General features: G+C 41.2%; 1 protein-coding gene across 1 annotated transcript in view; it reads right to left on the bottom strand.

The window, feature by feature from the left end:
* Positions 1–12500, bottom strand: part of LOC120064878 (poly(rC)-binding protein 4-like) — a 43188-nt gene that overhangs the window by 27066 nt on the left and 3622 nt on the right. The window contains exons 3-5 of the mRNA XM_039015470.1: positions 5806–5937; positions 3779–3907; positions 2769–2840 (exon numbers count right to left, since the gene is read on the bottom strand). Coding sequence (XP_038871398.1) covers positions 2769–2840; positions 3779–3907; positions 5806–5937 — 333 coding nt within the window. The remainder of the gene's footprint in view (positions 1–2768; positions 2841–3778; positions 3908–5805; positions 5938–12500) is intronic.

The raw sequence follows: 12500 nt of genomic DNA, 5'->3' as shown, positions 1-12500 counted from the left end.
ACCTTTTTTAAAAATTTCTTTGATTTTTTAATTTTTTTTTATCAATTAGTATATTTGAGTTTAACCACAGTATTTGTTGTATTATTTGTTCTGTCTTTTCAGGTGGATTAAACTGAAATTGCAACCAACTTTCTAAGGCTTGGTTACAAAATAAAGATATTTTGGAGATTATTTCCTTTTCAAACAACCAAAGGTGAGCAGTTGTAATCTGAATAAAGGGAAAAAGCCCATTCTTGAACATAGGATGAGACATTCCTACCAATTTACTAGAAAACCAGTTTGGATTTAAGTATAACTTTTGTATGACTGATGCCTTTAGTGACAGGTCTAATGCTTTAATATTTAATCATTTCTGCCCTCCGAATTCATATTCATTAAATAAATAGGCCCTTTTACTTTTGTCTGGCTTGCCGTTCCGAATAAAATTGAATATTTTTTGTTCATTTAATTTAAAAAGCAGGTCACTGGGTGTAGGCAAAACCATAAGCAAATAGGTAAACTGTGATATGACTAAAGAGTTAATCAGGGTGATTTTTCCACAAATATAGACAGGTATTTTCCTTTCCATGGTAGTAAGATCTTATCTATTTTTTCTAACTTTCTATAAAAATTTATTGGAGTGAGATCATTTCTTTCTTCTGGGATTTGTATACCGAGTATGTCCACATCTCCGTCAGACCATTTAATTGTTGTTTTGTTGTTTTGTTTTGTTGTGTTGTATTGCATTGTCTTGTGTTGTTGTGTTTTTGTTGTGTTGCTGTGCTGTGTTATTTTGTTATTGTGTTGTTGCATTGTTGTGTTGTTGTGCTGTGTTATTGTGTTATTATGTTGTCGTGTTGTTGTGCTATGTTATTGTGTTGTTGTGTTATTGTGTTATTGTGTTGTTGTGTTGGAAATTTATTGGAACTAACAAGTGTTCATGTTGAGTAATTTCAAGTACTGCCTCCTCAGTTTCAATGTTTTGTGCCCCCAGAACATGTCCCCCCAGAACATGTCCCAGAACATGTCCCAGAACATGTCCCCCCAGAACATGTCCCAGAACATGTCCCAGAACATGTCCCAGAACATGTCCCCCCAGAACATGTCCCAGAACATGTCCCAGGTGTTCAGAGTTCTGCTTAGTGTTTTACTATTTGTATCATACACCCTGTTGGTGCACAGTCCACCTGTAATGACATTATGTGGCCTTGTTGGCAATATATACATAATCTTTGTCTTGATTACACGGCATAGTTATTTTTGTGTTGTGTTGTTGTGTTGTATTGTGTTGTGTTGTTGTTGTGTTGTACTGTGTTGTTGTTGTGTTGTACTGTGTTGTTGTTGTGTTGTACTGTGTTGTGTTGTATTGTGTTGTATTGTGTTGTGTTGTTGTATTGTGTTGTTGTTGTGTTGTACTGTGTTGTGTTGTGTTGTATTGTGTTGTGTTGTATTGTGTTGTGTTGTATTGTGTTGTGTTGTACTGTGTTGTACTGTGTTGTATTGTGTTGTGTTGTATTGTGTTGTGTTGTGTTGTGTTGTATTGTGTTGTGTTGTTGTATTGTGTTGTGTTGTATTGTGTTGTGTTGTACTGTGTTGTGTTGTTGTATTGTGTTGTGTTGTGTTGTACTGTGTTGTATTGTGTTGTGTTGTGTTGTGTTGTATTGTGTTGTGTTGTTGTATTGTGTTGTGTTGTATTGTGTTGTGTTGTACTGTGTTGTGTTGTTGTATTGTGTTGTGTTGTACTGTGTTGTGTTGTGTTGTATTGTGTTGTGTTGTATTGTGTTGTATTGTATTGTGTTGTGTTGTTGTTGTGTTGTATTGTGTTGTATTGTGTTGTGTTGTGTTGTATTGTGTTGTGTTGTATTGTGTTGTGTTGTACTGTGTTGTGTTGTGTTGTGTTGTATTGTGTTGTGTTGTATTGTGTTGTGTTGTTGTTGTGTTTTGTTGTTGTATTGTGTTGTGTTGTTTTGTTGTTGTATTGTGTTGTTGTTGTGTTGTTGTTGTTGTGTTGTTGTGTTGTTTTGTTGTTGTATTGTGTTGTTGTTGTGTTGTTTTGTTGTTGTGTTGTTTTGTTGTGTTGTTTTGTTGTTGTGTTGTACTGTGTTGTGTTGTGTTGTTGTTGTGTTGTATTGTGTTGTGTTGTGTTGTATTGTGTTGTATTGTGTTGTGTTGTATTGTGTTGTATTGTGTTGTGTTGTATTGTGTTGTGTTGTTGTATTGTGTTGTGTTGTATTGTGTTGTGTTGTACTGTGTTGTGTTGTGTTGTATTGTGTTGTGTTGTATTGTGTTGTATTGTATTGTGTTGTGTTGTTGTTGTGTTGTATTGTGTTGTGTTGTGTTGTATTGTGTTGTATTGTGTTGTGTTGTATTGTGTTGTGTTGTATTGTGTTGTGTTGTTGTTGTGTTTTGTTGTTGTATTGTGTTGTGTTGTTTTGTTGTTGTATTGTGTTGTTGTTGTGTTGTTGTTGTTGTGTTGTTGTGTTGTTTTGTTGTTGTATTGTGTTGTTGTTGTGTTGTTTTGTTGTTGTGTTGTTTTGTTGTGTTGTTTTGTTGTTGTGTTGTACTGTGTTGTGTTGTGTTGTTGTTGTGTTTTGTTGTTGTTGTATTGTGTTGTTGTTGTGTTGTTTTGTTGTTGTGTTGTTTTGTTGTTGTATTGTGTTGTTGTTGTGTTGTTTTGTTGTTGTATTGTGTTGTTGTTGTGTTGTTTTGTTGTTGTGTTGTTTTGTTGTGTTGTTTTGTTGTTGTGTTGTACTGTGTTGTGTTGTTGTATTGTGTTGTGTGATTCTCACCTGGTTCCCGGAGATCATGACTGTTCCTGAGGGGCTGGGTCGATATGGAACAGTGGCCCCCTTCGGAGGTGACTGGATACAGGAGGACAAAGCAAACAGCATAAAGACAAGAATGGTTTTTTACTAAACATCACAGCACAATAAAACATAGTTGTATAGCCTTAGGACAGATGAGTTGCAAAAGGTTGGGACCAACAGACATGGGTTCAAATATGATTTGAAATGTTTTAAATTCTTTGAACATTTTCTTCAGTCTGCCTGTACTACCTAGTGGGGAAACAGCGTTTGAAATGATTTCAAATAGTATTTGAATCCAGGTCTGGGGACCCAAAAAACTATCAATATGGTGGATTTCATATGACGAGATAAGGACAAAACTAAAACAGTATTCAGACAAAGTAAATTTATCTCTGAAACGCTTTTGATTCCACAATTACATGAAAGCGCATGCTTGGATTGGGTCAGTGTGTTCTCCAGCAGAGATTAAGGTGCCTGGAATAACAATGAGTTGTTAAATCCTTAGATTCTTCTGGGGTTTTTTGGCATTCAGGCTCATCCTCTTAAGTCGTCTTCTCGCGGCGGGCCTGCTAGTTCTCAAGATTAAGAGGGTATCGATTTTAGAAATGTAGAAATCTCTTTACATTCGAAACATTGATTGATTGTATTTATTTTCAAATGGAAATATTTGTTATGTGCTACTGGAGATCTGACAGAGTATTGATTATAGGCTTATCAATTCATTACTGTTAAGTTTCTCTTTCATATTTGTTCATTTTTGAACATAAATACTTTGATACTGATCATTTTATACATTTGCTTAAATCAATTATGATACATTGATCTGTCTGGTGTCTGTGGCTGGTAATACCAGGATCCTTTGGGGGCAATCTAGTGATCTGTATGTTACAAACAAACAACCCTGCTTTCTCGACCTGCGGTCTAATCTGTCAATAAAAGTTCACAAGTAGTAAAGGGGTCAGGGATCAGGGTGATGAGGAAGTGTACACCACCTCGAGAATGACAGTGCAGATGAGCTTGACACACTGGATGATGGCGTCTTGGGTCCCGGATATCGTCACCCCTCTCTCAGTAGAGTTGGGAAGGAGGTCTCCTGCTACCTGTACTTGTGCCCCCGTGGTCTGTTCAAGATGACAATGGGAAACATGATGTGTGAAAGAGCCAGAAGAGGACTGGCCAACCTTCTCGGAGCCTGATTCCTCTCTAGGTTTCTTCCTAGGTTCCTACCTTCTAGTTTTTCCTAGCCACTGTGTTTCTGCCTCTGCATTGCTTGCTCTTTTGGGGGGTTTGGCTGAGTTTCTGTTAAGCACTTTGTGTAAACTGCTAAAAAGGCTTTATAAAATACAGTTCATTGATTGATCAATGGTCATTTTGTTGATGTACACCATATATGCATAATAAAGTATACAATATAAATGGGACTCCAAACAGCCTCTGACTCTCTCTAACCACCTCTACTTCATTACACTGAGCTGAAAGATCAGTTCCAACAACTATTCCAACATATTGGTTTCAGTTCAGATGTTTATAAAGGAAGAAAGGACATATGTTTATAAAGGAGAGGAGGAGAGGACAGCTGTTTATAAAGGAGAGGAGGAGAGGACAGATGTTTATAAAGGAGAGGAAGTGAGGACAGATGTTTATAAAGGAGAGGAGGAGAGGACAGATGTTTATAAAGGAGAGGAGGAGAGGACAGATGTTTATAAAGGAGAGGAGGAGAGGACAGATGTTTAGAAAGGAGAGGAGGAGAGGACAGATGTTTATAAAGGAGAGGAGGAGAGGACAGATGTTTATAAAGGAGAGGAGGAGAGGACAGATGTTTATAAAGGAGAGGAAGTGAGGACAGATGTTTAGAAAGGAGAGGATGAGAGGACAGATGTTTATAAAGGAGAGGAGGAGAGGACAGATGTTTATAAAAGAGAGGAGGAGAGGACAGATGTTTATAAAGGAGAGGAGGAGAGGACAGATGTTTATAAAGGAGAGGAGGAGAGGACAGATGTTTATAAAGGAGAGGAAGTGAGGACAGATGTTTATAAAGGAGAGGAGGTGAGGACAGATGTTTATAAAGGAGAGGAGGAGAGGACAGATGTTTATAAAGGAGAGGAAGTGAGGACAGATGTTTAGAAAGGAGAGGAGGAGAGGACAGATGTTTATAAAGGAGAGGAAGTGAGGACAGATGTTTATAAAGGAGAGGAAGTGAGGACAGATGTTTAGAAAGGAGAGGAGGAGAGGACAGATGTTTATAAAGGAGAGGAGGAGAGGACAGATGTTTATAAAGGAGAGGAAGTGAGGACAGATGTTTATAAAGGAGAGGAGGAGAGGACAGATGTTTATAAAGGAGAGGAGGAGAGGACAGATGTTTATAAAGGAGAGGAGGAGAGGACAGATGTTTATAAAGGAGAGGAAGTGAGGACAGATGTTTATAAAGGAGAGGAGGAGAGGACAGATGTTTATAAAGGAGAGGAGGAGAGGACAGATGTTTATAAAGGAGAGGAGGAGAGGACAGATGTTTATAAAGGAGAGGAGGAGAGGACAGATGTTTATAAAGGAGAGGAGGAGAGGACAGATGTTTATAAAGGAGAGGAGGAGAGGACAGATGTTTATAAAGGAGAGGAGGTGAGGACAGATGTTTATAAAGGAGAGGAGGAGAGGACAGATGTTTATAAAGGAGAGGAAGTGAGGACAGATGTTTATAAAGGAGAGGAAGTGAGGACAGATGTTTATAAAGGAGAGGAGGAGAGGACAGATGTTTATAAAGGAGAGGAGGAGAGGACAGATGTTTATAAAGGAGAGGAGGAGAGGACAGATGTTTAGAAAGGAGAGGATGAGAGGACAGATGTTTAGAAAGGAGAGGATGAGAGGACAGATGTTTATAAAGGAGAGGAGGAGAGGACAGATGTTTATAAAGGAGAGGAGGAGAGGACAGATGTTTATAAAGGAGAGGAGGAGAGGACAGATGTTTATAAAGGAGAGGATGTGAGGACAGATGTTTAAGCAAGTGAAAAAGAGCCACACTCACCTCTCTGATCTCCTTGATCTTGGAGCCGCCCTTCCCGATGAGAGAGCCGCATTGGCTGGCAGGAATGACCAATCGTAGGGTGACGGGGGGCTTGCTGGTGACCGTGCCATTGGCTACCAGAGTTGTGAGGTCCTGGAGGAAACAAACATGATTTGTTTAGATTCACTATTCAACTGTCACTCATCAATTAAAACAACAGTTGGCCAAAACAACGCAAGCTAAAGCGACATTAATGAACACTGAATAAAAGTTGCAGTACACTATACATTAACATCATATAGTCCAGACCTGGTGTTGTACGACTGCTCTCTGAACCAACCAGGGCTGGTTAAACGCTGAACGTTGGTCAAGATGAGGGGTGACTAGTAACATACTCAACCTCCTATACAAACATGTAATCAATATAACCATCTGAGAGTTTACACGTCAACGATCCAATCAGGGAAAGGTTAGCGCTCAATCTCTGTCTGCTGTCTCCATCGATTCCCATATAGATCACAGACAATATTTACCCTGTTGGTCAGATCTATTCACCTTTAGAAATGGCATTCTGTCTCTCCCTCCACTTTATGTTCCTTTAGATGTAGATTGTGACTCACTTAGCTAAGGCCCTGTGACCAGGCCAGGTAAACTCAGGCTAATAATCTCTACAGTATGTTTGACCATGGTCCTGAGTTTTTCTGGACCCTAGTTTCCAAGTCTCAGCATTGTCTTACATAAGATAAGTGACTTTGATCTGCACGGATTGAACCCAGCTTGTTCACCCTTCTGATAGCTAGCCTTGTTCCTAGACTCATATAATACCCTGCTGCATTAGAGGGCTCATAGAGGACCAAGGCTTTATGTCCCATAGTTAGAAATAGTCTCTCTCACACAGAGACAGACTTTTCACTCTCTCTTCACGCTCTCACGCTCACGCTCACTCTCACGCTCCCTCTCACGCTCCCTCTCATGCTCACTCTCACGCTCACTCTCACTTTCACACTCCCTCTCACGCTCACTCTCACGCTCACTCTCACGCTCACTCTCATGTTCACTCTCATTCTCACTCTCACACACCCTCTCACGCGTACTCTCACACACCCTCTCACGCGCACTCTCACACACCCTCTCAAGCGCACTCTCACACTCCCTCTCATGCTCACTCTCACTCTCATGCTCACTCTCTGTCTCTATGTCGCTCTTTCTCTCTGTCTCTCTCTGTCTCTCTCTCTGTCTCTGTCTCTCTCTCTCTCACTCTCTGTCTCTATGTCGCTCTTTCTCTGTCTCTCTCTGTCTCTCTCTGTCTCTCTCTCTCTGTCTCTCTGTCTCTCTCTCTCTCTCTCTCTCTCTCTCTCTCTCTCTCTCTCTCTCTCTCTCTCTCTCTCTCTCTCTCTCTCTCTCTCTCTCTCTCTCTCTCTCTCTCTCTCTCTCTCTCTCTGTCTCTCTTCCTCTCTCTCTGTCTCTGTCTCTCTCTCTCTCTCACTCTCTCTCTCTCTCATTCTTAGTGGTATGCTGGTACTATGGACATTGCCAACAGGCTTAGGTTACAATCTTCACATTAACAGACTATATAATGAATACCTGATACAATGATTCTGAGCGTTAAGCAGAATTAGATCGTAGGAGTATCTACACTTTCTTAGCTGAGGGAGATAAAATGGCAATGGAGGTAAAAATTAATCGGTTGATTAGAATGAATGAGCAGGCATATATTTTTGTAACAGTAGAAGCAAAAGGCTTTTTATGTCTTCAGAGGAAGATTTCATGTTTGGGTAGCTTAGTTGGTATTGGCTCTTCTTGTGGGTTTCTTTCCATTGCTCTGTTCTCTGTGTGTGTTTAAGAGTTACAGAACACCAACTATGACACAGAGTTGGTTAATTTCTAGGGGAGATTCAGACCTACACTGATCTGATCAAAACCAGGAAGGAAAGAGACACGGCTGAGAGGAGCTCCTTATGAAATACAGACTAAATGTGCTCTTCATCACAGTAACGTGTTCTACATCACTATAGCCTGCTCTTCATCACAGTAACGTGTTCTACATCCTTACAGCGTGCTCTTCATCACAGTAACGTGTTCTACATCACTATAGCGTGCTCTTCATCACAGTAACGTGTTCTACATCACTATAGCGTGCTCTTCATCACAGAAACGTGTTCTACATCACTATAGCGTGCTCTTCATCATAGTAACGTGTTCTACATCCTTACAGCGTGCTCTTCATCACAGTAACGTGTTCTACATCACTATAGCGTGCTCTTCATCACAGTAACGTGTTCTACATCCTTACAGCGTGCTCTTCATCACAGTAACGTGTTCTACATCACTATAGCGTGCTCTTCATCACAGTAACGTGTTCTACATCACTATAGCCTGCTCTTCATCACAGTAACGTGTTCTACATCACTATAGCGTGCTCTTCATCACAGAAACGTGTTCTACATCACTATAGCGTGCTCTTCATCACAGAAACGTGTTCTACATCACTATAGCGTGCTCTTCATCACAGAAACGTGTTCTACATCACTATAGCGTGCTCTTCATCACAGCAACGTGTTCTACATCCCTATAGCGTGCTCTTCATCACAGTAACGTGTTCTACATCACTATAGCGTGCTCTTCATCACAGTAACGTGTTCTACATCACTATAGCCTGCTCTTCATCACAGTAACGTGTTCTACATCACTATAGCCTGCTCTTCATCACAGTAACGTGTTCGACATCACTATAGCGTGCTCTTCATCACAGTAACGTGTTCTACATTACTATAGCCTGCTCTTCGTCACAGCAACGTGTTCTACATCCCTATAGCGTGCTCTTCATCACAGAAACGTGTTCTACATCACTATAGCGTGCTCTTCATCACAGTAACGTGTTCTACATCACTATAGCGTGCTCTTCATCACAGTAACGTGTTCGACATCACTATAGCGTGCTCTTCATCACAGAAACGTGTTCTACATCCCTATAGCGTGCTCTTCATCACAGAAACGTGTTCTACATCAATATAGCGTGCTCTTCATCACAGTAACGTGTTCTACATCACTATAGCGTGCTCTTCATCACAGTAACGTGTCCTACATCACTATAGCGTGCTCTTCATCACAGTAACGTGTTCTACATCCCTATAGCGTGCTCTTCATCACAGTAACGTGTTCTACATCACTATAGCGTGCTCTTCATCACAGCAACGTGTTCTACATCACTATAGCGTGCTCTTCATCACAGCAACGTGTTCTACATGACTAATGCGTGCTCTTCATCACAGCAACATGTTCTACATCACTATAGCGTGCTCTTCATCACAGCAACATGTTCTACATGACTAATGCGTGCTCTTCATCACAGTAACGTGTTCTACATCACTATAGCCTGCTCTTCATCACAGTAACGTGTTCGACATCACTATAGCGTGCTCTTCATCACAGTAACGTGTTCTACATCACTATAGCGTGCTCTTCATCACAGTAACGTGTTCGACATCACTATAGCCTGCTCTTCATCACAGTAACGTGTCCTACATCACTATAGCGTGCTCTTCGTCACAGCAACGTGTTCTACATCCCTATAGCGTGCTCTTCATCACAGAAACGTGTTCTACATCCCTATAGCGTGCTCTTCATCACAGTAATGTGTTCTACATCACTATAGCGTGCTCTTCATCACAGCAACGTGTTCTACATCCCTATAGCGTGCTCTTCATCACAGCAACGTGTTCTACATCACTATAGCCTGCTCTTCATCACAGTAATGTGTTCTACATCACTATAGCGTGCTCTTCATCACAGCAAACGTGTTCTACATCACTATAGCGTGCTCTTCATCACAGCAACGTGTTCTACATCACTATAGAGTGCTCTTCGTCACAGTAATGTGTTCTACATCACTTTACCGTGCTCTTCATCACAGTAACGTGTTCTACATCACGATATCCTGCTCTTCATCACAGTAACGTGTTCTACATCACTATAGCCTGCTCTTCATCACAGTAACGTGTTCTACATCACTATAGTGTGCTCTTCATCACAGTAACGTGTTCTACATCACGATATCCTGCTCTTCATCACAGTAACGTGTTCTACATCACGATATCCTGCTCTTCATCACAGTAACGTGTTCTACATCACTATAGTGTGCTCTTCATCACAGTAACGTGTTCTACATCCTTACAGCGTGCTCTTCATCGCATCAACGTGTTCTACATAACTATAACCTGCTCTTCATCACAGCAACGTGTCCTACATCACAGTAACGTGTTCTACATCACTATAGCGTGCCCTTCAAAACAGTAACGTGTACTTCATCACTATAGCCTGCTCTTCATCACAGTAACGTGTTCTACATCACTATAGCGTGCTCTTCATCACAGTAACGTGTTCTACATCACTATAGCCTGCTCTTCATCATAGTAACGTGTTCTACATCCTAATAGCGTGCTCTTCATCATAATAACGTGTTCTACATCCTAATAGCGTGCTCTTCATCATAGTAACGTGTTCTACATCCTAATAGCGTGCTCTTCATCATAGTAACGTGTACTTCATCACTATAGCGTGCTCTTCATCATAGTAACGTGTACTTCATCACTATAGCGTGCTCTTCATCATAGTAACGTGTTCTACATCCCTATAGCGTGCTCTTCATCATAGTAACGTGTTCTACATCACTATAGCCTGCTCTTCATCATAGTAACGTGTTCTACATCCTTACAGCGTGCTCTTCATCACAGTCACGTGTTCTACATCCCAGTAGCGTGCTCTTCATCATAGTAACGTGTTCTACATCCTTACAGCGTGCTCTTCATCACAGTCACGTGTTCTACATCACTATAGCCTGCTCTTCATCACAGTAACGTGTTCTACATCCCTATAGCGTGCTCTTCATCACAGCAACATGTTCTACATGACTAATACGTGCTCTTCATCACAGTAACGTGTTCTACATCCCTATAGCGTGCTCTTCATCACAGTCACGTGTTCTACATCCTTACAGCGTGCTCTTCATCACAGTCACGTGTTCTACATCCCTATAGCGTGCTCTTCATCATAGTAACGTGTTCTACATCCTTACAGCGTGCTCTTCATCACAGTAACGTGTTCTACATCCCTATAGCGTGCTCTTCATCACAGTAACGTGTTCTACATCCCTATAGCGTGCTCTTCATCACAGTAACGTGTTCTACATCCTTACAGCGTGCTCTTCATCACAGTAACGTGTTCTACATCACTATAGCGTGCTCTTCATCATAATAACGTGTTCTACATCACTATAGCAAGCTATTCATCACAGTAACGTGTTCTACATCCTGATAGCGTGCTCTTCATCACAGCAATGTGTTCTACATCACTATACCCTGCTCTTTATCACAGTAACATGTTCTACATCCTTATAGCGTGCTCTTCATCACAGTAACGTGTTCTACATCACTATAGCGTGCTCTTCATCATAATAACGTGTTCTACATCACTATAGCGTGCTCTTCATCATAATAACGTGTTCTACATCACTATAGCGTGCTCTTCATCATAATAACGTGTTCTACATCCTGATAGCAAGCTATTCATCACTGTAACATGTTCTACATCCTGATAGCGTGCTCTTCATCACAGTAACGTGTTCTACATCACTATAGCCTGCTCTTTATCACAGTAACATGTTCTACATCCTTATAGCGTGCTCTTCATCACAGTCACGTGTTCTACATCACTATAGCGTGCTCTTCATCACAGTCACGTGTTCTACATCCCTATAGCGTACTCTTCATCACAGCAACGTGTTCTACATCACTATACCCTGCTCTTCATCACAGTAACGTGTTCTACATCACTATAGCCTGCTCTTCATCACAGTAACGTGTTCTACATCACTATAGCGTGCTCTTCATCACAGCAACATGTTCTACATGACTAATGCGTGCTCTTCATCACAGCAACGAGTTCTACATGACTAATGCGTGCTCTTCATCACAGTAACGTGTTCTACATCCCTACAGCGTGCTCTTCATCACAGCAACGTGTTCTACATCACTATAGCGTGCTCTTCATCACAGTAACGTGTCCTACATCACTATAGCGTGCTCTTCATCACAGCAACATGTTCTACATCACTATAGCGTGCTCTTCATCACAGCAACGTGTTCTACATGACTATAGCATGCTCAACATCATAGTAGCGTGTTCTACATCCTGATAGCGTGCTCTTCATCACAGTAACGTGTTCTACATCCATATAGCGTGCTCTTCATCACAGTAACGTGTTCTACATCCATATAGCGTGCTCTTCATCATAGTAGCGTGTTCTACATCACACACCTGAGCTAGAGCAGTGCTAGGGTTACTATGACAACTCTGTCTTCACTGTGAAGGGATGAGAGGAGTTCACAGTGGGGCAGAGAGAGGAGATTCTTACTAGATTTCTACTAGTATTTGTGAGACAGAGGGAGGGAGACAGGAAGAGAGAGAGAGACAGAAAGAGAGAGAGACAGGAAGAGGGAGAGAGCGGAAGAGAGATAGACAGGAAGAGAGAGAGACATAGAGAGACACAGGAAGAGAGAGAGAGACAGGAAGAGAGAGAGACAGGAAGAGAGATAGAGACAGGAAGAGAGAGAGACAGGAAGAGAGAGAGAGACAGGAAGAGAGAGAGAGACAGGAAGAGAGAGAGAGGAAGAGAGAGAGACAGGAAGAGAGAGAGAGACAGGAAGAGAGAGAGAGAC

This window comes from Salvelinus namaycush, chromosome 20, assembly GCF_016432855.1.
Source record: "Salvelinus namaycush isolate Seneca chromosome 20, SaNama_1.0, whole genome shotgun sequence".
In the NCBI taxonomy this organism is placed as follows: domain Eukaryota; kingdom Metazoa; phylum Chordata; class Actinopteri; order Salmoniformes; family Salmonidae; genus Salvelinus; species Salvelinus namaycush.
This window is presented reverse-complemented; position numbering and strand designations above follow the sequence as displayed.